This window comes from Carassius carassius, chromosome 2, assembly GCF_963082965.1.
Source record: "Carassius carassius chromosome 2, fCarCar2.1, whole genome shotgun sequence".
NCBI classification, from domain to species: domain Eukaryota; kingdom Metazoa; phylum Chordata; class Actinopteri; order Cypriniformes; family Cyprinidae; genus Carassius; species Carassius carassius.
This window is the reverse complement of record NC_081756.1, coordinates 48829149-48857004: the sequence shown is the minus strand read 5'-3', so window position 1 is coordinate 48857004 and position 27856 is coordinate 48829149. Positions and strand designations below refer to the sequence as shown.

The 27856-nt window shown below is 41.2% G+C and overlaps 1 protein-coding gene across 2 annotated transcripts in view; it reads right to left on the bottom strand.

Annotated features, from left to right (window-relative positions):
* Window positions 1-25033, bottom strand: part of LOC132111376 (hepatocyte growth factor activator) — a 43635-nt gene extending 18602 nt beyond the window's left edge. For both annotated transcript variants that reach the window (XM_059518604.1, XM_059518614.1), the window contains exons 1-5: window positions 24679-25033; window positions 24479-24542; window positions 23848-23941; window positions 22118-22191; window positions 19146-19286 (exon numbers count right to left, since the gene is read on the bottom strand). In XM_059518604.1, coding sequence (XP_059374587.1) covers window positions 19146-19286; window positions 22118-22191; window positions 23848-23941; window positions 24479-24542; window positions 24679-24774 — 469 coding nt within the window. In that variant the 5' untranslated portion in view covers window positions 24775-25033. The remainder of the gene's footprint in view (window positions 1-19145; window positions 19287-22117; window positions 22192-23847; window positions 23942-24478; window positions 24543-24678) is intronic.
* Window positions 25034-27856: the final 2823 nt, after the last annotated feature.

The following is a 27856-nucleotide window of genomic DNA, read 5'->3' as shown; positions in this document are numbered from 1 at the left end:
GGTCAATTGTGTCAAACGCAGCACTAAGATCCAATAAATCTAATAGAGAGATACACCCACGATCAGATGATAAGAGCAGGGGTCTCATTTATAAAACTATGCGTAGGATCTTTACTAAAAGTTTACGTGCGCCCAAAAGCCAAAAATGGCGTACGCCAAAAAATATTCCGATTTATAAAACCGTGCGTACGCACACCTGTAAGCAATGTTCCCTTTATAAATCACAGATCACCCGCAGATGTGCGTACGTGAACCAGCCTCATATCCCGCCCTGTACACGCCCATTTTTAACCATAAATAGTCAATGCAAATCACCTCATGATTGCTGATCAGCATGTAAATGAGAGTGGAATCCCATATATACCTGGAAAACTGGCATGCGACCCGCCAATTAATTAATCCAAGAAAGTGAAAACGTGCATTTCTGTTAGCCTAATTTTAATAATGGCGACAGGTGAGAAAAGAGGAAAAAAAACGTAATTTCTCAGATACTGAGATTGAAACACTTGTAGGGGAGGTGGAGGCTCGGAAAACTGTGTTATTTGGTGGCCACAGCAGTGGGGTCACTAATAAAAAGAAGCAGTGCGAGTGGCAAAGTATTGCTTCTGCCGTCAATTGTGTCAGTGGGACAGAACGGACAGTTGCAGAATTAAAGAAAAAATGGTCCGACCTGAAGGTATACAAAATTTTTTTTTTACCAACATATTACATTTGTGTTTTATTAGGCTATATACCTATATAAATAGCAATATTGATTTTCAAAAAGTTTTATTTACATGTGCTTACAGTATGCAAAATATGTGAAATAAAGATTCTCATTCATTCAAGGTGGAGGCAAAGAGAAAACTGTCCTCCCACCGCCAGAGCGTGGCTGCAACTGGTGGGGGCCCATGTACAGCTGATCTCACATCAGTGGACAGCAAAATCGCGGCTATAATTGGGGAGGTCAGCGTGTGTGGTATTGTGTCGGAAAAGGAGGGAGACACTGACGTGACTGAAACCACAGAGGAGCAAGGTTAAACCGATTTTTAATCATTAACGCTGTACATTTGAGTGTGTGGGGTGATAAATGGATAAATGTTGCCAATTGTTTGTCCTCCAGTCCTTCCGGAGTCTGAAGCTGTAAATGAACAGGAGGTTCAGGGTGAGGGGTTCTCAGATGCAGATGCACTGTGTCCGGCTCAAAGCAGTGCCCCTTCTGCGTCTGGCACGTCCAAAAGTGGTCGGGTACTCACTGACGCAGTCCTGCAGTTACAGCGAGAGACAATAAACGCTGTCAACAGGGTTGCAGATGAGCTACGGCAGATGAGAGAAGTGATGCAAGAAATTGCACAATCATTAAAAGATGCAGTTAAAACATGAACCTTGAGTTTTGTCTTTCTTTACAAACGCCGCATGACATCCTCACGGATTCTTGCACCTCGTTGATATCCCTCTTGTCGGCCAGGGGGCTGTGGCTCGGGGTCGTAATGCTGGGGTAGAGGGAGATCAGGAGGGAGAGGAATACCGTTTCTCAGTGCTATATTGTGCAAAACACCACACGCCCTGACAATCTTGCACACTTTTGCTGGATGGTATAAAAGTCTGCCACCCGAGGCATCCAGAGCACGCCATCTGCATTTCAGGATGCCGATGGCACGCTCCACAACTGCGCGGGCACGAGAGTGGACCTCGTTATAATGAGTTTCCTCTGCGCTCTGCGGGTTTAAAAATGGGGTGAGGAGCCAGCGTCTCAGGGGGTAGCCACTGTCGCCTGCAGGTTATAATTATATTAAAAACAAAATTGTTACAGTTTCTACTTTTTAATATTGTTAAACTCACCAAGAAGCCAGCCATCACGTACTGCGCCTGCATTTAGTCTGTTCCCTACACTGCTATGTGTCAAGATAAAGGAATCATGTGTTGAACCAGGCCAGCGTGCCACAATGTTTGTGAGGGTCATGTTGGAGTCACATATGATTTGCAGATTAATAGAATGCACATGCTTTCTATTAACATAAGCAAATTCATTTTCAGATGGTGCCCTTATAGCAACATGAGTGCAGTCAATTGCGCCGATTACATTTGGGAAACCAGACATTGCTGCAAATTGCGTTTTAATTTCGGCCTGTTCTCGCACAGTGTAGGGGAACCTGATGTATCGACTAACCATATTAAGAATACCATTTAAAACGACAGATATTATGGCACTCAGGGACGGCTGTGATATACCAGACCTATAGGGTGAGATGATAGATTCCAATAGAATTATTTCATATACAAAAAGGTCTTAGAGACAAATTTGAGGATTACTTATAGTTTTTTTATATTATTAATTTACCTGTCTGCCAATTCCCGCTGGAAACAGCCGGTTGCCAAGAACCCCAGAGTGGTGAGGACTTGTATTTGGACTGGGATGGCATGGTTCCGGCGTGTTGCCCTCTCTAATACTGGACCCAATTCAGCACATAGATCCAAGAGCACAGCTCTAGGGAATCTAAATCGGCTTATTAGCCAGTCATCATCATGGGCCAGGAAATCATCATGGTCCCTGAAAACTCGTTCTCTCCTTATTCTGCCATTAGCGTAATCCTCCAACAGTGCCAGGAGTGCCATCATGAAGCATTACATACCCGGGTCACCGGAGAATTTATATGTTTCTAGCAAATAGACTGATCGTTAACACCTTGACAAAATCACTTAATTAATTTGTGGGCGAAAATTTAAGACGAAAATGTTATAGTGAACACATGCTTCTTGACGGTTTTGTAATGAACACCGTAATAGTTAGGACCGATGATGAGTAGCGATTGTGCTTCATGACTGTATTTGCAGACTTTGACATTTTATGATATAGGCTATGTACATTAAGGAAAATATTTCCTTTTTACACTGTGTTCTGCAGTTCTCTAATAAAAGGGTATTTCATGCTATTCTGTAGGCTATCACATGTATCGCGCCATGTCCTCCTGTGCTCCCGTTGTGGACAATGTGACTGTAAGGCAGCGCTGATTATTATTTTATTTTACTTTTAATACATTTTGAATTACGTTTGGATTTTACTAGATGTATATAGCCTAAAACAATCGGCACAAATAACACTGTTGGATTTAATCTTCATGATAATGTGGATATAACGTATGAAATGGAGTGAAAATTAAATGTCATTCATTCTTATAATCGTTCTTCTCACATTTATTTTCTACAATCTAACTTCAGTTCACGACCTCACCATCGGTGTCGCCAATTCCCTTTGTCTCCAGAATGTGCGTACGCACGGCTCAAAGTTTGCTTAAAGGTGCGCACATTCTCCCGTCAAGTTTGTTTTTTATAGATCACAACCTTTGCGTGGGAACTGGCGTACGTACGTTTCCAGCCCCGTTTTGTGCGTACGCACGCTTTATAAATGAGACCCCAGATCATTTGTAACTCTAAGAAGAGCAGTCTCAGTGCTATGATACGGTCTAAATCCTGACTGGAAATCCTCACATATACCATTTTTCTCTAAGAAGGAATATAATTGTGTGGATACCACCTTTTCTAGTATCTTGGACAGAAAAGGGAGATTCGAGATTGGTCTATAATTAACTAGTTCTTTGGGGTCAAGTTGTGGTTTTTTGATGAGAGGCTTAATAACAGCCAGTTTGAAGGTTTTGGGGACATGTCCTAATGACAATGAGGAATTAATAATAGTCAGAAGAGGATCTATGACTTCTGGAAGCACATCTTTCAGGAGCTTAGATGGTATAGGGTCTAACATACATGTTGTTGGTTTAGATGATTTAACAAGTTTATACAATTCTTCCTCTCCTATGGTAGAGAATGAGTGGAACTGTTCCTCAGGGGGTCTATAGTGCACTGTCTGATGTGATACTGTAGCTGACGGCTGAATGGTTGCGATTTTATCTCTAATAGTATCGATTTTAGAAGTAAAGTAGTTCATAAAGTCATTACTGCTGTGGTGTTGGGAAATGTCAACACTTGTTGAGGCTTTATTTTTCGTTAATTTAGCCACTGTATTGAATAAATACCTGGGGTTATCTTTGTTTTCTTCTAAAAGAGAAGAAAAGTAATCGGATCTAGCAGTTTTTAATGCTTTTCTGTAGGATATGTTACTTTCCCGCCAAGCCATACGAAATACCTCTAGTTTTGTTTTCCTCCAGCTGCGCTCCATTTTTCGGGCTGCTCTCTTTAGGGTGCGAGTATGCTCATTATACCATGGTGTCAAACTGTTTTCCTTAACCTTCCTTAAGCGTAAAGGAGCAACTTTATTTAAAGTGCTAGAAAAGAGAGAGTCCATGGTTTCTGTTACATCATCAAGTTGTTCTGAGGTTTTGGATATGCTAAGGAATTTGGATACATCAGGAAGATAACTTAAAAAGCAGTCTTTTGTGTTAGAAGTGATGGTTCTTCCATACTTGTAACAAGAAGTAGAATTTACAATTTTGGCTATATGAATTGATGTGATTGGTTATAATGCGCAGTGCTGTAAAAACACATCTATCTCTGGCTCAGCGCCAGCAAGCAATCACAGATCTGAATTTAGCAGCTGATGATATGACTTGCTGAACGTACTCAGCCACACGTACAACAAACTAATGTCACAGTGGTATCGTGTACTGTAATCGAATGTAGCCCAAGTTATTACCTGTTAAACAGTAGACAGCACACGCGGTTCTCATCTAATAAGGATCTCCATCGCAAGCAAATAATAGCCTTTGCAGATTTGCTTTCAATTCAGTGCAGTTCCATAGCCACGTTTTCAACGCTGCTGATGTTCTTAAACGTTACAACTATGAGTGAACCGCTTCAGATGCTCAGCGCGTGCGGCAGGGAACTGAACGACTCATTCAAACTGATTCATGAACCAATTCACTCGTTTGCCAATTGGTCTGATCAAGCCTTCGAACAGAATTGACTCAAAAGAATGAATCATTCGCGAATGGGCATCGCTCATTGCCCAGAGAAAAGTAGATGGCGCGTTTGGAATAAACTGAAGCATTTATAACATTTATTGCATTAAGATAAAGTAACGAGAGGAGCGTCGCCCACAGTAACGAAGTAAAAGTACAGATTTTTCCCCCAAAATTTACTCAAGTAAAAGTATAAAGTACCCATCTTTAAATATACTCCGAAAAGTATTAGTTACCCCAAAAGATTACTCAAGTAAATGTAACAAAGTAAATGTAACTCGTTACTACCCACCTCTGCCTTTAATGCAGCCATTTCCAACTGTTGCTTGCTTTGGGGAGTTTCTGTCTTCAGTTTCCTCTTCAGCTGGTGAAATTAATGTTCAGTCAAATTTAAATCTGGAGATGTATTTGGGAAATCTAAGACTTTACATTTCATTGCCCTGATAAAGTCCTTGAATAAACTGGTAGGGTGTTTTGGGTCATTGTCTTGATCTAATATTAAGTGCTTTCTAATGAGTTTAGTGTCATTTTCTTGAATATTGGTAGCCACGATGATTTTGTACCCTTTCAAATTAATTCTGCTACTGCCATCATACATTAAGTCATTATTAAAATGAACAGGTCCTGTTCTAGAGACAGCCATGCATGCCCATGCCATGACACATCCTCCACCAAGCTTTACAGATGAGCTTGCATGCTTAGGATCATTTGCAGTTCCCTTTTTTCTCCACACTTTTGTCTAATCGGTCCATCAACTCAGTTCAAAAACTCTGCTTGCTCACATTTGTGAAGAAACTTGCCTTTCTATTTTTGGTGCTGATCAGAGGATTGCATCTTTCTGTGTAGCTTCTGTAATTCTGTGTAAAATTCTCATGCGGACTGTAGATTGACATAGCATCATATCAGCTTTCAGGAGGTTGTTGGTGATTTTACAGACATGTATTTTACAGTTCATTTTCACAGCTTTTATGATGTGTGTCATGATCCGGTCAATGAACATCCGTTAATTCACCATCAGAGGTCATCATCATTTTGATTGAGATTTTATGTGATGGCATAGATCAACCTCTGCAGTCTAAGATTATACGCGAGGGTCAGCGTTCATCACTCTGTCAGTTTGTGGATTATGCTTTATGTGTTGGCTCTTCGTTCACTGTGGGTTTCACGGAAGAGGAACACAACACCGTTTCGGTGCCTGTAATGGCGGACGCACCAGTCTGCATGCACAAAATGGTGGCAACACACTAGATCCTGTTCACAAGATGGCAGCCACGGCAACACTCCGTCATGTCACTGCTGCCACACATGAGTTAAGTCAAGTCAGCGTTGATCTTCCAGTCAAGTCAAGTCATTGTTTATCTTCCAGACTCAAGTCATGTCACCATTTATCTACACAAGTCAAGTCACCATAGACCTACACAAGTCAAGTCACCGTTGAACTTCCAGAGTCTTGTCGAGTCACATCGATCTTCCAGAGTCTCATCACGTCTCAGCTTAACTTCCAGAGTCTCATCACGTCTCAGCTTAACTTCCAGAGTCTCATCACATCTCAGCTGATCTTCCAGAGTCTCATCACGTCTCAGCTGAACTTCCAGAGTCTCATCACGTCTCAGCTGAACTTCCAGAGTCTCATCACGTCTCAGCTGAACTTCCAGAGTCTCATCACATCTCAGCTGAACTTCCAGAGTCTCGTCACATCTCAGCTGAACATCCAGAGTCTCGTCACGTCTCAGCTGAACTTCAAGAGTCTTGTCGAGTCACCATCGATCTTCCAGAGTCTCATCATGTCTCAGCTTAACTTCAAGTCTCATCACGTCTCAGCTGAACTTCCAGAGTCTCATCACGTCTCAGCTGAACTTCCAGAGTCTCATCACATCTCAGCTGAACTTCCAGAGTCTCATCACGTCTCAGCTGAACTTCCAGAGTCTCATCACATCTCAGCTGAACTTCCAGAGTCTCGTCACATCTCAACTGAACTTCCAGAGTCTCGTCACGTCTCAACTGAACTTCCAGAGTCTCGTAACGGCTGAACTAAACTTCCAAAGTCTTGTCATATCTCAGCTGAACTTCCAGAGTCTCATCACATCTCAGCTGGTCCTATACTCCGCCCTGGTGGGCTACAGTTCCGCCTACTCCACCCTGGTGGGCTCCAGTTCTGCCTACTTCACCCTGGTGGGCTCCATTTCCGCGTGCTTCACCCTGGTGGGCTCCAGTTCTGCCTACTCTGCCCTGGTGGGCTCCATTTCCACCTGCTCCACCCTGGTGGGCTCCAGTTCCATCAGCTCTGGCCAGGTGGACGCCTGTTCCATCAGTTCCACCCAGGCTTCCTGCTCTGCTGGCTCTGCCTTGGTCCCCTGCCACTCCACTTCCACATGGACCTGGTCCTCCATCCCTAACCCTGTTCCGCCTCCACTCCACCACCCTCCTAGATTGTTTAAAAGCATCTGGAAGCCACTCTCTTGGGCTTTCAGAGGTCACCAGAGGTCATCATCCACAACACAGACTCTCACACTACACAGTACACCCTGTAATACATTTCCCATGCTCAATTGCACAAATCACAGTCACCTGATAAAAATCACACATGCACCTGAGATCAATTAAAAACAAACACAGCACAATCAATCAGACACACTTTATAAGCATTGGACTTCCTTTCAAACACTGCCAAGTATTGTTCTGCACATATACCTCCCCTAGCGATAACTGCAATACCAAGCCATTACGTGTTTGTGTATTGCCCTTTGCTCTGGATTCTGAATTACCACTCTTGCTTAGCCTTCTGGATATTGTTCGCTGATGGGAGAACCTTGCTTGCCCTTGGATTATGCTTGTGTCTTGCCCATACCATAGCTGTTTGCTCAGAATGCAAAAGCAATTTATATAACTGATAAAACACATTCCCTGCTTTTTATATCTGAAGAATTAATGCAATAAGACACAGCATAATACTCACAGAAAGACCTGTGATGCAAATGTCCCAATACTTATGCTCACATCAGATAGTGAGATGAAACTCTAAAAGTGCTGAACTTCTTAGTTGGTAAAACATCTTTGTGTTGAATCACCCAATCATACAATGTGACATTCTGTAGTTTTGTCTCATATTCATCTTTAAATCAGTGGTGTATAAAGTACCTGAAAGTCATAATCAAGTACATTTCCCCTAAGTATATTCGTTACTTACTACAAAATAGTCAGAAGAGCATAGACTGAAGGAATAGCAGGTTTGATGACTCACACTAATATGCTTCTAATATCCAAATCCGTAAAGACTTAGTGTCTTTCTGTAACGACTGGGTGAAGGAGTGGCAGGAAGCAAGTGTGAGATTAATGAGATTTAATGAAGACTATGAAAAAATACAATACTGAGACACAAATAACGCTGGGAGGAATGCACAGTCCAAGATGGTGGTGATGAATGATGAATCCGGAAGGCGGAGGTGAGTTGGCAGCAGGAGAGGGTGACACAGGAACTGCGGGGAAGCGAGCCGAAGGTAAGTGGTGTTGCTTGGTGGTGGGTTGCGTAGAGTGGACGGGGTTTCGGGGAGACATCCAACGCAGAAACACACAAGAAAGCAAAGCAAAGGTCACAAACATGAAACAACGCTCTCACGAACACAAGACGCTAGACAAGCCAATATATAGGGATGAGTAATGAGTGACAGCTGTTGCTGATGACAATTAACGGAGACGCCCACAAACTAATCAGTGCTGATGCGTAACACACAGACTTCACCCACAAAGTGCAAAACCCAGAGATCACGGTTTACCAACTGTGACAGTACCCCCCCTCTAAGAACGCCTCCTGGAGTTCCCAGAAGGGGCTACCTGCTGATTGTAATCATCAATAAGGGAGTGATCCAGTATGTCCCTAGCAGGTACCCAACTCCTCTCCTCCGGACCGTAACCTTCCCAGTCCAACAAATACTGGAATCCTCGTCCCCTCCGTCTTGAGTCCAGAATACGATTAACTGAATAGGTCGGTTCCCCATCTACGAGACGCGGCGGTGGGGGAACCGGGGTAGGCGGATTAATATGTGAATAAAACACGGGTTTATTTTTGGACACATGGAAGGCGAGATATATCCTCCTGTACGCTGGAGGTAGTTTGAGACGGACTGTCACCGGACTGTCACCGGACTAATGATCTTGGTGATAGTAAACGGGCCAATGAATTTGGGAGCTAATTTGTTAGAAACGGCACGGAGAGGAATATTGTTTGTAGAAAGCTACACCTTTTGACCCACGAAGTAAACGGGAGGCTTTGACCGGTGGTGATCGGCCTTGGCCTTAGTGCGCTCCCGCATCCGGAGCAGAGTCTCGTGTGCTCTGATCCAGGTAAGGTGGCACCTCTGGACAACTGCGTGAGCGGAGGGGACCGTGAATTCCGAGTCCAGACTAGGAAAAGCTGGTTGGTAACCTAAGCTGCACTGAAACGGAGAGAGGCCCGTGGCTGACACTGGTAACGAATTGTGAGCGTACTCCACCATAGAGAGTTGCTGGCTCCAGGGCGAAGGATTCTTGGAGTCCAAACATCGCAACGTTCTCTCTAAATCTTGGTTGGCTCGCTCAGACTGCCCGTTACTCTGGGGATGATAACCCGAAGACAGACTAACCGTCACTCCTAGCAATTTACAAAATTCCTTCCAAAATTTGGATATGAATTGGGATCCCCTGTCAGAAACCACGTCTACCGGGAGGCCATGTAACCGAAAGACGTGATCTAGGACAGTGACCGCTGTCTCCTTGGCTGTAGACCGGTCCACAACTGTCAAAACGACCGTCATGCCATTAGAGGGTGGGAGGGCGGTAACAAAATCTAGTGTGATATGTGACCAGGGTCTCGAAGGGACAGACAGCAGTTGAAGAAGCCCATCAGGAGGCCGGTTAAACGACTTACCACTGGCGCAAACTGAGCAAGCCAAAACAAAATCATGGACGTCACGAGCCATAAGTGGCCACCAGAATCATTGTTTAACTAACCCCTTGGTTCGGCTTATCCCTGGATGACAAGCAACGTTAGTGCAGGGACCCCATTGAATAACTTCGGACCGTAACTCTTCCGGTACAAATAAACGATTCGGTGGGCAACCGGGCAGAGGCGTTACCCCTTCTAAGGCTGTCTTGACCTTAGATTCGACCTCCCATTTGAGTGCTGAGACGACTATTTTCTCAGGTAAAATACACTCGGGAGTCACCGGGCGGGCGAAGCGATCAAAAAGACGTGACAAAGAATCGGGTTTGACATTCTTGGAACCCGGGCGGTACGACAGAGTAAAATCAAAACAACCAAAAAAAAGTGCCCACAGGGCCTGCCTGGAATTGAATCTTTTGGCAGTTCTAATGTACTCTAAATTGTTGTGATCGGTCCAAACAATGAAAGGTACCCCTGACCCTTCCAACCAGTGACGCCACTCCTCTAAAGCTAATTTGACGGCCAACAATTCTCTGTTACCAATGTCATAATTGCGTTCAGCAGGAGATAAACGATGAGAGAAAAACGTGCAGGGATGCATCTTATCGTCCGAGGCAGCACGTTGGGAAAGAACTGCTCCTACCCCCACCTCTGATGCGTCGACCTCCACCACGAACTGCCGTGTGGGATCAGGGGCTACAAGGATGGGAGCCAAAACGAAGCGGCTCTTGAGGTTGGTAAATGCAGTCTTGGCTGCATCCGACCACCTGAACGGAATACTGGGGAGGTCAAGGCCATCAGAGGTGAGACTAGTTGGCTGAAATTACGAATGAAACGTCGATAAAAATTGGTGGACCTCAGAAACCGCTGTAGGGCCTTACGGGAATCTGGAGATGGCCAATCTATCACAGCCTTAACTTTGTCAGGATCCATACGTATTCCTTCGGACGAGACGGTATACCCTAGGAAGGGGACAAACTGTGCATGGAATACGCATTTCTCCGCCTTGACAAAAAGCCCATTCTCGAGTAATCTCTGGAGCACTCGTCTGACGTGTTGAACATCTTCCTGGAGAGATGAAGAAAAAATCTGTATGTCATCCAGGTAAACATATATAAACTGATCTACCATGTCTCTCAACACGTCATTAACCCTATCAAGTCGATTAACACGGATACGCGTTTTGAGTCATTTTCTCCTGATTACCCCGAAAAGAACTTAAATTACACTTTCAGTTTTAATCGTACAGATAAGAGCAATACATCAATCGAATCTGTAAAGGGTCTACTTTTTTTTGGATACAGACATAATAACAACAAAACTTTGTGCCCTTATAAAATAAAGATAACAAACAAGGTGCGCTGTCTGCAGCCTTTGTCTGCGCTGATCTTCTTTTACAAACACGTCATTTAAATGAACTGTAACTCCGTGAATACTCAACGAAAATACATGAGAGAGATATCTATAGAAAGCTTGGCATGTCTATTTTTAAACTAAACAAGTGCCGCCGAAAACAGATATTCTGTGATAAAGTAATCCATATGAAAACAATGCGATGTCTGTTTTTCATGTCTCCCTTCATTATATCTAATGTGACCACGCCCCCGCGCCGAACGCGCTATTCAGATTCAAACTGAAGCGCGCAGCTTGAATACGCCCATAACAGAAGAAAAAGCAGCGAGACTGTTCAAGTTTTTTTTATTTTACTGTTTGCTTCGCGATGAGAGGAATAACACATAATTCACCCCAAAAAGATGTGATGTGGTTGAGGATTTGAGAAATGGATTTCCTCAGAAAAAAAGAATGAAGCACTTTATTCAGCAGAGATCATAAACATGAGTAAGTCTCTTTTTATTTATTTATATACTTGTACTAGTTTTCACATAACGTGTAAACGTTTTACTAGTTAGACTTTTTCCAAACTATAATTCCTGACTAAATGTATAATCAAGTGAAACATTATGAAGTTTCAATAACAATATACAACACTATACCCTTCAAAAGCTTGATGTAAATAATATAAATGTAACAAATAGATAACTGTAACAAATGTAAAAACAATGCTTTTCTTTCCATTTATTCCCCCTAAAAACCCAGAAAAATATTCTCAGCTCTTTTCAACATTAATAATAATAATGATGATAATAATAACAACAAACGTTTTTTTTTTATATATAGAAAATAAGATTGTTAAAAGGATTTCTGAAGGATTGTGTGACTGGAGTAAGCATGCCAAACAATTTGTTTGAAAGTCAGCTTTGATTGTTTCTAATAAACTGTTTAACTGCTCCCCCAAGTGGATATTAAATTATGTTGTGGGATAATTAAATATATTCTTAATAAACTACAAACATAAAATTATATAGATTTATTTTGTTCTCACATTCTCTCTTGTAACTCCTCACTCACAGTGGCACAGATGACTGAATGGCTCATTATGCAGCTCATTATGCGGCCCTTTGTCTTCTCAGGTGTAAATCACAATGATATTCATGGTAGTTGACGCCTACTCGCATATGACTTTTACCAACAAAAAGTGTCTAAGAAAATTTTAATCAATATATTGTTTTCTGTGAGTGAGTAAACAAGATGATTTTCACATCATTTAGAAAGAAAAATTCTAGGCTACAAGCTCCAGTTCTCAAAAATCCCGGGAACCATTGTTCTTTATGTGTTTTTTTGCCTTATTCAAGCGTTTTAACATTTTTAGTTTTTCACTAACCACGCATAATATTTTTTTTCTCAAAAACACAATCATGTACATACATGCATTTCACATATTATTACAGCCCAGTTTGTGCTGATTACAGTGAGATTAGTCTTTACCCATTTAGATATTTATAAGAAACTGAAAAAAACACAAATGTCAAGGCATGACAAAACTTCTCCAGGCCCCAAAAATACCCTTAGACTCCAGAGGGTTAACGAGTGCTTGGAAAACCCCTGGCGAGTTGGAGAGCCCAAACGGCATCACCAAATATTCAAAGTGCCCTCTAGGGGTGTTAAAGGCGGTTTTCCATTCATCCCCCTTCCTGACGCGGACCAAATGATAAGCGTTACGTAAATCCAATTTTGTGAATACGGATGCTCCCTGTAACCTCTCGAAAGCTGAAGACATCAATGGTAACGGATAGGTGTTCTTTATCGTGGCGTTGTTCAGCTCTCGGTAGTCAATACAAGGTCGCAAAGAACCATCCTTCTTACCCACAAAAAAGAATCCCTCCCCCGCTGGAGAAGAGGAAGAGCGGATGAACCTTGATGCCAAGGAATCAGAAATGTATTTCTCCATGGCCTCCCTCTCCGGAATAGAAAGAGAGTAAAGCTTGCCTTTAGGTGGAGACTTACCTGGCACTAAATCTATAGCACAGTCGTAGGGACGATGCGGAGGAAGAGAAGCAGCACAGGACTTACTGAACACCTCCTTCAGGTCCAAGTACTCTGCGGGCACGTTTGATAACACTATGGTCTCTTTCTGAAAGACAGAAACAGGCACAACAGGACAAGCAGAAACCAGACAAGACTCATGACAACTTTCACTCCACAAGGTGACTGTGTTGGAACCCCAATCCACTCGTGGATTATGTTTGATTAACCAGGGGTGACCTAAAACAATGGGAGCTACAGGGGAGTCCATGAGGTAAAACGATATGGTTTCACAGTGGTTGCCTGAGGTGAGCAGAGTTATGGGTTCAGTGTAGTGGGTGACGTGTGGCAGTTCCTGGCCATTGAGTGTAGTGACATGGATGGGATGAGACACAGGAAGGACTGGAAGGTTCAGGTGACGTGCAAGGAGAGAGTCAATGAAATTACCTTCGGCCCCAGAGTCCAGAAGGGCATGACAGTCGTGAGTGTGGTTCTCCCACCGGAGTTTCACCGGAAGGAGAGTCGATGATGTGGTTGAGGACTTCCCGGCTGAGATCCCACCCGATAGTAACCTCAAACTTACTACCGGGCTGGCTCTTTTTACCGGGCAGGAATGGATGGAATGCTCCGAGCCACCGCAATATAAGCATAGTCCTTGGGACCTCTGCCGCTCTCTATCCCTCCGGGAAAGCCGAGCTCTACCCACCTGCATGGGTTCATGATCGTAGACGGGACCGACCATGTTCTCTCGTCTCGAGAGGCCCCTTTCTGGAGAGACATAATGGCGTGTAGGACTGACATGTCTACCCAGGCGGTTAATCCGAGCGTCCACCCGGAGTGCCAGGTCGATTAGGCCGTTGAGCGTTGGGGGCAGCTCGAGGAGATAGATTTCCTTCTGAACACGGTCAGCCAGCCCATGCAGGAATCGATCCCACTGCGCCGCCTCGTTCCACTGGCACGCGGCCGCCAGGGTGCGGAACTGAATGGAATAGTCCGCCACTGATGATTTTCCTTGTTTACGGTCCGAGAGCTGGTGAGCGGCCTCCCTGCCGGCCGCGGCTCGATCGAAGACCCGTTTCATCTCTTCGGAGAGGGAGTGGAACGAGGCGCAACACAGATGTTGATTCTCCCACACCGCTGTTCCCCATAAGGCGGCTCTGCCAGAGAGTAGGGTAAGAGCAAACGCAACCTTGGACTCTTCTGTCGCGAAGGTGCGGGGCTGCAATGCAAAATGCATGGAACATTTGTTAAGGAAAGTATTGCAAAACTTTGGCTCACCGGAGTAACTCTCTGGCGCCGGAAGTCACGGCTCCGGCCGGAAGTGGTCCTGGGAGGTCTCCCGGGGGACGGGCGGCGCAGGCGGTGCAGTGGGCGCAGTGGGAGATGTGAGTTGATGAATCCGCTGGGTGAGCTCGGACACCTGTGTCACCAGTGCTTCGATCGCGCGTCCGGTGTTCAAGATGCTCTCCTGCTGCTGATCCATGCGGTTGATGCTGTGGTGAATTAATTCAGACAGTGAAGTGGTGCTCGCTGCCTCCATGTTTGGTGAGAGCGTTCTGTAACGACTGGGTGAAGGAGTGGCAGGAAGCAAGTGCGAGATTAATGAGATTTAATGAAGACAATGAAACAATACAATACTGAGACACAAATAACGCTGGGAGGAATGCACAGTCCAAGATGGTGGTGATGAATGATGAATCCGGAAGGCGGAGGTGAGTTGGCAGCAGAGAGGGTGACACAGGAACTGCGGGGAAGCTAGCCGAAGGTAAGTGGTGTTGCTTGGTGGTGGGTTGCGTAGAGTGGACGGGGTTCAGGGGAGACACGGACATCCAACGCAGAAACACACAAGAAAGCAAAGCATAGGTCACAAACATGAAACAACGCTCTCACGAACACAAGATGAGATCCTAGCCTGCGAGGTCCCCACCCGTCTGGACCCTCTGATCGACTTGGCTATCTGAGTGGAGAAGCACAGTTTTAGGACACCCTTGGTTAGCTGAACATAATCCACAGATAAACTGGTCTAGAGGCTCAATTCTTTATTGGAGTTTGTCTTGTCATGCTAAGTGTTTAATGTCTGCTGTTCCACCTGTTTCTTCTGTCTCTGTTTTTCAGGAGGATCCAGGTGATTTGTCTGGGGTCCCGGAGGAGTACCATGATCTGCGAGCGGTTTTCAGTCGTTCCAGGGCCACTTCTCTTCCTCCCCATCGACCCTATGACTGCAGTATCGTCCTTCTGCCGGGTACCACTCCCCCTCGTGGGAGACTTTATTCTCTTTCTGCCCCTGAGCGCGAGGCCCTAGAGAAGTATCTATCCGATTCGCTAGCGCAGGTACCATCGTCCCCTCCTCCTCTCCTGCCGGTGCGGGTTTTTTCTTTGTTAAGAAGAAGGACGGTTCCTTACGCCCCTGTATAGATTATCGAGGGCTGAATGACTTCACGGTCAAGAACCGTTATCCCTTGCCGCTCATGTCATCCGCCTTTGAGATCCTGCGGGGGGCCAAGATTTTCTCGAAGTTAGATCTCTGTAGTGCTGACCTTCTTGTCCGCATCAAGGAGGGGGACGAATGGAGGACAGCGTTTAACACACCCTTAGGGCACTTTGAATATCGTGTTCTCCCCTTCGGGTTAGTCAGCGCTCCCGCCGTGTTCCAAGCGTTAATTAACGATGTTCTCAGAGACATGTTAAACATTTTCGTCTTTGTCTATCTTGACGATATCTTAATCTTTTCCCCGTCACTCCAAGTACATACTCAGCACGTTCGTCGGGTACTCCAACGGCTTCTCGAGAATCGACTATTTGTCAAAGCCGAGAAGTGCACTTTCCGCGCATCAGCATGGATCTCTCCAAGGTCAAGGCGGTCACCGAGTGGCCGGTTCCTGATTCGCGCGTTGCGCTTCAGCGTTTTTTGGGCTTTGCAAATTTTTACTGTCGGTTTATCCGTAATTATAGCATGATCGCCGCCCCACTTACTGCCCTCACGTCAGTCAGAGTCCGTTTTCTCTGGACAGAGGAGGCTCAAGCCGCTTTCGATCGCATAAAGTCCCTTTTTACATCTGCGCCTATCTTAAAGACCCCCGACGTATCCAAACAGTTCATTGTGGAGGTTGACGCGTCGGAGGTGGGCGTGGCAGCCGTCCTCTCCCAGCGCTCATCCTCTGATGAGAAGATTCACCCCTGCACTTATTTTTCGCATTGGCCAACCCCTGCTGAGCACAATTATGATGTCGGTAATCGCGAGCTATAGGCGATCCGTCAAGCCTTAGGAGAGTGGTGTCACTGGCTCGAGGGCGCACCTGTCCCGTTCATTGTCTGGAAAGATCACAGAAATTTAGAGTACATCCGTTCCGCTACGAGACTCAAAGCTCGACAGGCTCGCTGTTTCAGTCAGACTCAAATTATCCTCCAACCTCCGACGCATTCACCCTGTCTTTCACGTATCGTGTATTAAACCTGTTGTCCGGTCACCCCCCCCCCCCTCCCCGTTCTGTCACCCCTCCGATCCGGGTTGAGGGTGCTCCTGCCTATAGGGTTCACAAGCTCCTCGATGTTAGACCGCGGGGTCGTGGTCGTCAGTTCCTGGTCGATTGGGAGGGATACGGTCCTGAGGAGAGAAGTTGGATTCCATCCCGGGACATCCTGGACCACTCGCTGATTGAGGACTTCTACCGCTCCCGCCAGCCCTCCTCTATCGCGCCAGGAGGCGCTCCTTGAGGGGAGGGTACTGTCATGATCCTGGTATTCTCTCTCTCTCTCGCTCTCGCCCGCTCTTGCTCATTAACCTTTCATTCCACGCTCTAACACTCCAGCTCATTATCCCACTCACCTTCAGCTGCTTTCTATCATCTTATCTCTGCGCTCTCTCCGCACCTGTTTCCTACCTTCTCTGATTAGACTCTCTATTTCTCTATTTCTGTTCCTGTAGGGCTGAGACTATTATCTGTTGGAATTATTACCCAGAGACTTTGTGTTGGATCATTCCGCCTCAACGGCTACCTGTGTTTCCTTTTGAGTACTGAGATTCTCCATTAAAAACTGTCAAATCGCCTTTTGCTTTTGGGTCCTCTCTCCTTATTATCTGACATTACACAGTTTATGTATATCAGAGGGGACATGGATTCATTTAAACAGCAGAAACAGATGTATAAAAAGGCCTCATGTTTTGTTTTTAATATAAAATGTTATAAAATAAATTAAAACATGGAAAAAATAGTTGAAATGTGAAATTAAAACTGCCAGTAGGTGAAAGCAAGTGAATGTTAATGAGTGAGTCATTGAAATTTAACCGATTCATTCAAACGGCTGATTGATTCAGAACTTATAATTTATTCAACTGATTTATTCAATAAGTAAACACCGTTAATTGCTTATTTATGCAAAACAGTGCTGTGATCTGTTTGGAACTGTTTTCGTTAACAAAATTGAGCAAAAACAAGCAATATTATGTCTAAAATGTAAGTAATTTATTGTTTTACTGAACTTGTAGAAAATGATTATTTAATGTGTTCATGCATCTGCAGAAAAACTGCACTCTAGGCCTACATGAAATTATCTTAATATAAAAAGCATACAGAAGCATTTTTGTCATCTACAATATAGAATGCCTGGAATTTTGAGTTTTAACAGACTAATAAATTAATGTGCATGCACTCTGTGTATGATTCGGTGATATAGCCTCCTTGATAACGTCAGATTGCACATCATTACAACAACACTTACTATATTATCACAGACGATGCTGTATATCGCAAACCCCTGACTCGAGTGGGAAATGAAATCATCCACGTTTATGCGGGGCGCTCTTGTTTCCCCATGAGCAAAGGCAAATTTTAGGTGTCTAACCTGCAAACGCCAGACCACTGATTCGTCAAACCTGCTTTCCTGTAGTCTGTGTTCCTTCTGCTTCTTACTATTTTATAGTAAGTAACAAATATGCTCGGGGAATTCTCTCTATTGGAGAGAAAGTATACATTTTACATAGGAAATGTAGTGGAGTAAAAGTAAAAATTGGCTGAAATATGAAAACTCAAGTAAAGTACAGGTACTCGCAAAAAATACTTAAATACCGTACCAGTATTTTTACTTCATTACATTACACCACTGCTTTTAATCATATTAACAGATTTCTTGACTCCACAGAAAACAGAACAATTTTGTCTTTACTGTTCCAAAACTTATGGAGGCACTGTATATGTGTATGTATATATACAGTATATATATATATATATATATATATATATATATATATATATATATATATATATATATATATATGTGTGTGTGTGTGTGTGTGTTCGTGTGTGTGTGTGTATTACATTGTGATTATTATAAAATTATGTTAAATACAATAAGTTGAACTTTGTGTTTTGACCCACTTAAGCAGGACTTAAGAGACTCTTTATATGTCATTATGTAATTGCTTATATTGTCTTTGAAATAAGATTAACGTATCGATGAATGTACTGACAAGCATTTATAATCAACTAAAATATAATTGAATACAAGTTTCAATAGAATTAAATGTTTTTTTGCAATGTATATATGAAGTAATTTTAGAACATTTAAAATATATTAACTTTAACTTTAAATGTAAAATGACTAACAGACTACAGTTAAAATGATAATTAGGTCCTTTTTATGTGGTTTAGTATGTTAGTCAATACATCAAAATAAAAGTACTTCTTTAAAACACAACAAAGGATTATTAAGACAATGACATTTTGACATTATTATAAAGGTCACTTTTTAAAAGTGTACTTAAGTGTGTTTAGAAACAGTCATGAAAGTGTCTGTCTTTAAGTCACTTAAGTGGTCTTTTATTTCTTCATATTTTATTATCTGCAAGTATAGATTTTTTAAAATACACTTCTAAGATTTGAAGTAGACTACAAGTGCACACCAAAATGTCATAATCACACTGTATTTATCAATGCATTATATAAATATTTCCGCTTTGTGTGCGTTTGACTCACTCTTTTCACACAGAGCTCCCGTGAATCCATCAGGACAAACACAATCAAATGAGTTCAGATGAGTGGCTGTCACACAAACGCCGCCATTTAAACATGGCTTCTGCCGACAGAGACTCGGGCCGAGATGCGGAGGAAGAAACCCTGAGCAGAGGAGGAGATAAATACAGCAAAACTTGCTTATCATCATTACTGGAGAGCTGACTCATCGTGCAGCTGAGTTCACTCACTTCACAAATGCTGAATGAGTCACTAAGTCATAGACCGTATCTATTTTACAATCATAAACAAATGCAGTCTGCATCACTCTTAACCAGAATTACAGTTAAAAGTGCAGTTAAATACAGTACAGAAGCATTTCTGCCCATTCAAACTCACAGAGTTAATACAAATTAATGAATTAATTTAAATTATTTATATATACATATATATATATATATATACACATACACATACATGTATATATAAATATATATATATATATATATATATATATATATATATATATATATATATATATATATATATATATAAATATATATATATATATATATATATATATATATATATATATATATATATATATATATATATATACATATACATATATATATATATATATATATATATATATATATATACACCTTCTCATTCAAAGAGTTTTCTTTATTTTCATGACTATGAAAATTGTAGAGTCACACTGAAGGCATCAAGGGCTATTTGACCAAGAAGGAGAGTGATGGGGTGCTGCGCCAGATGACCTGGCCTCCACAGTCACCGGACCTGAACCCAATCGAGATGGTTTAGGGGTGAGCTGGACCGCAGACAGAAGGCAAAAGGGCCAACAAGTGCTAAGCATCTCTCGGGGAACTCCTTCAAGACTGTTGGAAGACTATTTCAGGTGACTACCTCTTGAAGTTCATCAAGAGAATGCCAAGAGTGTGCAAAGCAGTAATCAAAGCAAAAGGTGGCTACTTTGAAGAACCTACAACATGACATATTTTCAGTTGTTTCACACTTTTTTGTTATTTATATAATTCCATATATAATTCCACATGTGTTAATTCATAGTTTTGATGCCTTCAGTGTGAATCTACAATTTTCATAGTCATGAAAATAAAGAAAACTCTATGAATGAGAAGGTGTCCAAACTTTTGGTCTGTGTATATATATATATATATATATATATATATATATAAGTCTTGTAAAGGAAACCAAGTAAGCCACTTGTTGTCTTTTAAACAACCAGTGTATGACGCTCCTGTTCGTGAGCAAATACACACGCAGTGTGTTTGAACCCGAGCACAAACTCTGTGCATCTGCTGTTGTAAACATGGAGGTCTGGTGGAGTGCATCTCACAAACAAAGCCTGTCATTTATGCATGAACATAAACAGTTCCCTCTGAAAGTCAAACATCCTGATAAACCCACACTTTCTGCTATGAATCCATCCAGAGCGAGATATGCACTCTTGACCACAGATGTTATACTGTTAATGTATTTGTTGGCACTGCGAAACAAATCAGTAAGGTGAATAATGCAATTATTTTAATTATTTTATGCCATTATGTTTCTTTAGCCATTATGTTTCTTTTATGTTTAGTTATGTTTAAAACTGTTTAGTTCACTTCCATGGAGTGTGGGTTTTGTTAAGTATTTGTTAAGTTTTGTCAAGTATTTTTCAAATATTGTTACAGATATGTTATTTTAGATTTACGTTTTCAATTATGTAAGCTTCAACGGAAATTAGTTTAAGCTGAAGTACTAAAATTAATAAAACTTTATTAAGATAAAATAAAATTGATAAATGTAAATTAAAATAAAAATATAAAGTTAGATATAGATATATAAATACATTTGTAAAGTACGTATAAAAATAAAAGCCAATTCTTAAAATGAATAAATACTATTATAGTATATCGCAAATAATGTATATTTCAGTGAATCGATTTATATTATTTAATATATTACTTTCTTTAATGTCGTATCATTATTTAACAATTCATTTGCATCAGCACTCAAAAATGTTCATGAAAACCTCTGCATGGCATTTTTAGTTTTTGAATGCTTTTTTAGAGATATTTTAATGGTGGGCATATGACCAAAATCTCTCTCTCCCTCTCTCTCCCTCTCTCTCTCTCTCTATATATATATATATATATACTGGTGAAAATTATGAAATGTTATATCATTTATATATAGACCTATATATAGGTCTATATATTAATGATATAACATTTCATAATTTTCACCAGTTTCAATATAAAAAAATAGAATACTATAAAAATACTAGAATAAAAAAAAAAAAAATTTGAAGACCATAAACGGTCAGCGAATGAATAAGGGGCTTATTAAAAGTAGTAGGACACAAAAAATACAGTAGAATAAACGAATAAGAAATACTACATACATTTTATAAAGTGATCAAATGTATAGAAACACTGCATATTCTTCACCGTGTAAATTAAATATATATTTCTGCTTATTAAAGTTCCAAAAGTGATTTAGTCATGAGCAGTGAGAGTTTCTCACTTTTGTTGTTTGATTAATGAAGATATATTAGAAAGCTGTTTGCTTTCATTTAAGACTTCAATTACTATGTTACGAGGAGACATGCAGAGATGGGCATATACGTGTGTGTGTTAAAGACCTATGAACCAGCAAAAATAACCCTGTTCAGGTCTCCCGCGCTCTATGAGCCCCTCTGACAGAGATCAGAAACAGTCTCAGCATGCACATATAGCAAAACGAGTTCTCTTTCTTTTTAATTAGATTTTACCGTGCTTCATTTTATTAAACATTTCACATTTTGAATTGAATTGGTGATAATTACTGTTTGGTTCCTCTGACTGGTAATAAATGGGAGCAAATACTACAGAAGAGATATCTAATGCAAGCTCTATCTTTACAGATGGACATAGCAGAAAGACGGCTAACTTAATCATTTTAATGGGAAAGAAAAGATGATTTCTCACCATTAAATAGTTGTGCTTGAGAACTGCAGAATCCCCACTTCTGGTCGCGGTCAAAGTTGTGTGTGAGAGAGCACCTATAACACAAGACCAACCCAAAACCCAATGAGCCTGACATACATCTGAAACACTCGAGGTCTGAGTAGAGATCAAACAGACGAAAACGATCACAAACACCAATATGAACCCACTGAATTTATGGAGTAACGCAATATTTTAACTTTCCCTAACGCTGTATTTTATACATATTGGTAACTTGATAGGTGATAAATGGAAAACAGCTGCGCAACGATTCTTCAAAATATTCATTTTGCGTTCCACAGAAAGAAATCCTAGCATGAGGGTTTGGGAGAAAATGAAAGTAAACTGACAGATGTTTTCAGTTATTGGAAGCAGGTCCAAGAGAACCACCATGTCTCAAGCACAAGCACTCCTGCAGATTTCTGGATTGAATCCTCAGAGAAGAGTTGCTCCATACGGAGATCTGCACACACTTGTTGAGCTGCAGTGATGTGACATCAATAACACACTGCCTCTTTCATCTCTCGTCATGGCCCTGATCTCTCTTTCTTATAACTCTCACTCCAGCTCAAAGTTTAGAAGTGTTTAGGAAATAAACAGAGGAGGAAACCAAAAGAGCTGTGCAGATGATGACGAAAGAGTAGTGGTAGAGTCAAGGGTTAAGTTTGGGTGTGGTAAAGGTTACTCAAGCTCTCTAGTTATGGTTACATCAGATCCAGGGCTGGGTTCTGAGTTTGGGTTGATGTTACAGGGATGTGGGTTTGGATAAGTAAAGACTTGGCTATGGGCTGGATAAGAAACAGTTTAAGATCGGTGATCATGAGAGTCCAGCTGTTTAAAAGAAATTTGATTGGATTTCTCGGATTGGATAACATCTTGAAAATGAAACCGGATTAGATCATGTAATCCAGTGCTATTTTGGGTATTATTAAGATGCCATTACAGTTTTGACTAGTATTGTTTTGGAATCATTTTTATTGGATTATTTTTTTTTGTATGTATTTATTTATTTATTTTATTTTAGCTTATTTCATTTTTAGTTTAAGCAACATGGTGAAGTAAAGCTTGCAATTTCTTTCAGCTAAGGTTTATTTCATTTTATTAGGTTATTTTATTTTATTGTAATGTAATAAATGTAATGTAATATACCTGATTCAGTGTGGTGTTGTTCAAAACTTTAGTAGGTTAGGGATATATTATTATTTCAATTTTGTTTGTTTTATTTCAAGCAATAAAAGAGTTTTCTATGGTTGTAGTTTACTATAATAACTATAGATCTGGTTTGAACAGGTTAATGTGGGATAACTGCCTCAAACCAGGTCTTTTGCTATCAAAATCCCCGATTCTAACCCATCCCAGACATATCCTCAAAATCCAGTTTTGCTTTGTCGGACCTACGACTGAGCTCGGATATGAACAGATTTCCTCGGCTGATTTGTTGGTTGGTTGAACAGATGAACATGGATCTGAGAGGAGAACACTATTATTGGTAACCGTAAACAAACACATTCTCTGCATGCAGATTCTTTGTGAGTCTGGTTGTGATTTAGGCGTCCAGGTATGAGCTGCAGTTTTGGGCTTTGAGATAGCTTTGGCATTAAGAACTAAGACTGGGTTTGATTGTAAATGGTTTAAGGGTTATTGTTCTGCGATTGCTGTATGTAACGTACAAAAATAAAGCATGCATACTGTAGATATGTGTAAGCACTTACCAGGCTTTGTGAGAGTTCATAGAGATACAATGGTGATAAATCACCCCACCAAAACGAAAAGGAAACTTGCACTCTTTGCCATCTGTTCGGAGAACTACAACACACAAACACACACAGACACACACACACACACACACACACACAAATCCAATGAACCAAGAGCTATTAAAAACAGAAACTCTGAGAGCAATTGCAAAACAGCTCATATGTTTACATTACATTTACATTTAGCAGAAACGTTTATCCAGAGCGACTTACAAATGAGGACAATGGAAGCAATCAAAATCAACAAAAGAGCACTGATGTGCAAGTGCTATAACAAGTCTCAGTTAGCTTTTTTTATCATATAATAAATAATATAATATAAAAAAGAATAGAGCAAACTAGTGTTAGATGCCTTTTTTGCTTTTGTTAATTGTATAATAAATAACAAATAGCCTAGATAAAATTGATTAGAGAAGCAAGTGCTTTGTGTGAGTGTGTGTGTGTGTGTGTGTGTGTGTGTGTGTGTGTGTGTGTGTGTGTGTGTGTGTGTGTGTGTGTGTGTGTGTGTGTGTGTGTGTGTGTGTGTGTTTCAAGAAAACACGCAGTTAGTAAATAAAAAAGAGTGCAAGTCTAAAATTCTTCATACCTTTCTGGGTTACTGTGTTGGACTGTCCGGAAACTAATATATCAATACCAGGTGGCTGCTTGCGCTTTAATGAGAGAGAGAGAGAGAGAGAGAGAGAGAGAAAGAGAGAGAGAGAGAGAGAGAGAGAGAGAGAGAGAGAGAGTATGCCAAGATGTACACCAAATTATATGCATTCAGCAAACCTCATCTGGGACACTCACCGATCCAGCACACTGCAAACGGGGCAATAAAACAAGACTTATCAGGGTCAGAAGAAGAAACTCTCGACGAGTCAGAACTGGAGAAAACACAGGCATTTCTGTACGAGCTCTGCTCCCTCTGCGTGCCAGATCCTTGGACGAGTTTCACCAGGACTCAGAGCAAATGAAGACCGTCCCAAAAGCAAGTGTCATCTGTGGGATTCCTTCATTATATCCAAGGGCGATGGATGTGTGGAGTGATCACACCTGGGGCAGTGGACAGACCCAGCCCAGCACGAGCCTCTGATGTAATCCCGATCCTCATGCTTTGATTTTGGGCTGGTTGTCAGTGACGACGGAATCTACCCACCTGTGATGTTGCGCGCTGTATGAGAGAGAGAGAGAGAGAGAGAGAGAGAGATTCTGTGATTCTGTGTTATAATAACAACAAAAATTATGTTTTTTTTGTTTGTTTGTTTGTTTGTTTGATTGTTTTTTTAATAATTACAACAATAATGTTTCCACATCAGAACGAGCTAAACAATAAAAAAACATTTAAAGTAGTAAGAGTAGAATTACTCATTAATTACATCAATTGTTCAGTTTGGCAAGGAGGCCCGGTCTAGGAAAAGTCCTAGTGTTTGCAAACTTCTTCCATCATGGATAATAGAGAATAAATGCTTCCGTGAATCTTCAGTGCAGCAGAATTTAATTTTTATTTCTTCATCTTCTGCAGATGTGTGACTTGATGCAATCCTGTCTCTGAGCTCTACATGCAGTTCTTTGACATCAGAGCTTGGTTTTCACTTTGATATGCATTTTCAGCTGTAAGCCCTTTTATTGAGAGGTGTGTGCCTCTTCAGGTCATACCCATTCAAATGAATTTGCCACAGGCTAACTCCACTCGAAGTGTAGTCACATCTACAAGCAATATGAATGCTGAATGCTCCAGGAAGAAATTTTAAGTGTCACAGAAAACTGTATGTAAACTCATGCAAATGCAATCATTTCAGTTTTTTTTTATTTCTAATACATTTGCAAAGTTGTTACAAACCTGTTTTTTTTTTTTTTTTTTTTTTTTTTTTTTTGCTTTGTCATTATGGTGTATAGAGTGTAGATTGATATGGGGGAAAAGTAATTTAAAGCGTTTTAACATAAGACTGTAACATAACAACATGTGAAGAAAAAAAATGAACTCAAGGTTAGATTACTTTTGCAAGGCACAGTATTATATACACTGACTGGCCTCTTTATTAGGTACACCTTGCTGGTTTCGGTTTGGACCCCCTTTTGCTTTCAGAACTGCCTCAATTCTAAGTGGCAGAGATTCAACAAGGTGTTGGAAACATCCCTAATAGATTTTGGTCCATATTGGCATTGACAGATTTGTCAGCTGCACATCCAGGATGTGAATCTCCCGTTCCACCACGTCCCAAAAATGCTCTATAGAATTGAGATCTGGTGACTTTTGAGGCTGTTTGAGTAAAGTGAACTCATTGTCATGTTCAAGAAACCAGTCTGAGATGATTTGAGATTTGTGACATGGTGCATTATCCTGCTGGAAGTAGCCATCAGAGGATGGGTACATTGTGGTCATAAAGGGATGGACATGGTCAGCAACAATACTCAGGTAGACTGTGGCATTTAAACGATGCCCAATTGGCACTAAGGTGCCCAAAGTGTGCCAAGAAAATATCCCTCACACCATTACACCACCAGCAGCAGCCTGAACCATTGAGACAAGGCAGGATGGATCCATGCTTTCATGTTCTTCTGAATCTGAATGTTGCAGCGGAAACCAAGACTCATCAAACCAGGCTATGTTTTTCCAATCTTCTATTGTCCAATTTTAGTGAGCCTGGTTATTTAAGTTACTGTTGCCTTTCTATCATCTTTAACCACTCTGCCCATTCTCCTCTGACATCTGAGATCAAAAAGGCATTTTAGTCCACACAACTGTCGCTCACTGGATATTTTCTCTATTTCAGACCATTCTCTGTAAACCCTAGAGATGGCTGTGCGTAAATCGCAGTATATCACTATTTTTTTAAATACTCAGACCAGTCTGTCTGGCACCAACAACCATTCCACATTTAAAGTCACTTAAATCCTCTTTCTTTCCCATTCTGATTCTCGGTTTGTATTTCAGCAAGTCTTCTTCGCCACATCTAGATGCCTAAATGCATTGAGTTGCTGCCATGTGATTGGCTGATTAGCAATTTGTGTTACCAAGCAATTGAATAGGTGTACCAAATAAAGTGGCCGGTGACAATATGCTCGTATAGGTCGTTTGTCCAAATCCCTGAAATACGACCCATCAGAGCGTATACTACAATTGCGCCCCTATCGGCAAAAGGTTGTTTTCAAATTAATGTTTTGTATTCTTTTATTTGCACTCTGATTTGCATTTTGTGTAGCTCAGTTGGTAGATTATTGCGTTATACCTTGATATGTAATCATGCTATCATGGGTTCAATCCCAGGGAACTGACGTGCACGAAAATGTATATGCTCAATTTAGCATGATTTCTGTGAGGTGCAACGCGATACTGTCATTATTTTTACGCCCGCTAGAGGGCGCTTAACTTAAAAATGTAAATATAGGTCGTAATAAGGTGCTTGCACAAACAATCTATATGGTCGTTTGTTGTTGGAGGACAGGCTCATTAATATATATATATATATATATATATATATATATATATATATATATATATATATAAAGAGAGAGAGAGAGAGAGAGAGAAAGAGAGAAAGAGAGAGAGAGATTATACTGATCCCATCAGAAGGGTAGATTTAAGTTTGATTCCAGAAATGCAAAAAGGATACAAAATAGAAATGTTGTTAAGCCTTTAGGTGTAGTAAAAAAAAAAAAAAAAAAAAAAAAAAAAACCAAGTTCGCAAAAGTAGGTTTGAGAGTTAGGTCAATTTAACGGAAAAACGGTGCGTCGTAGAGTAAAAAAAGGCGCAGAGCAATTTTGTTCGTACTAACCCAAGGATAACAACGATGTATAGTTTTTGAGTCTACGTCAAGCGGTTTACGATCTATGGCCAAATATGTCTGAAAATGTTGCAGCAAAGTCAGATTGTGCAGAAAAATCATCTGTTTCCTGTTGTCTTGTCCTGGTGGTCATCTGAGACAAGGTCTTTACAGGGGATCTGTATCTGGGGCTCTAGTTGTCCTGGTCTCCACTGTCTTT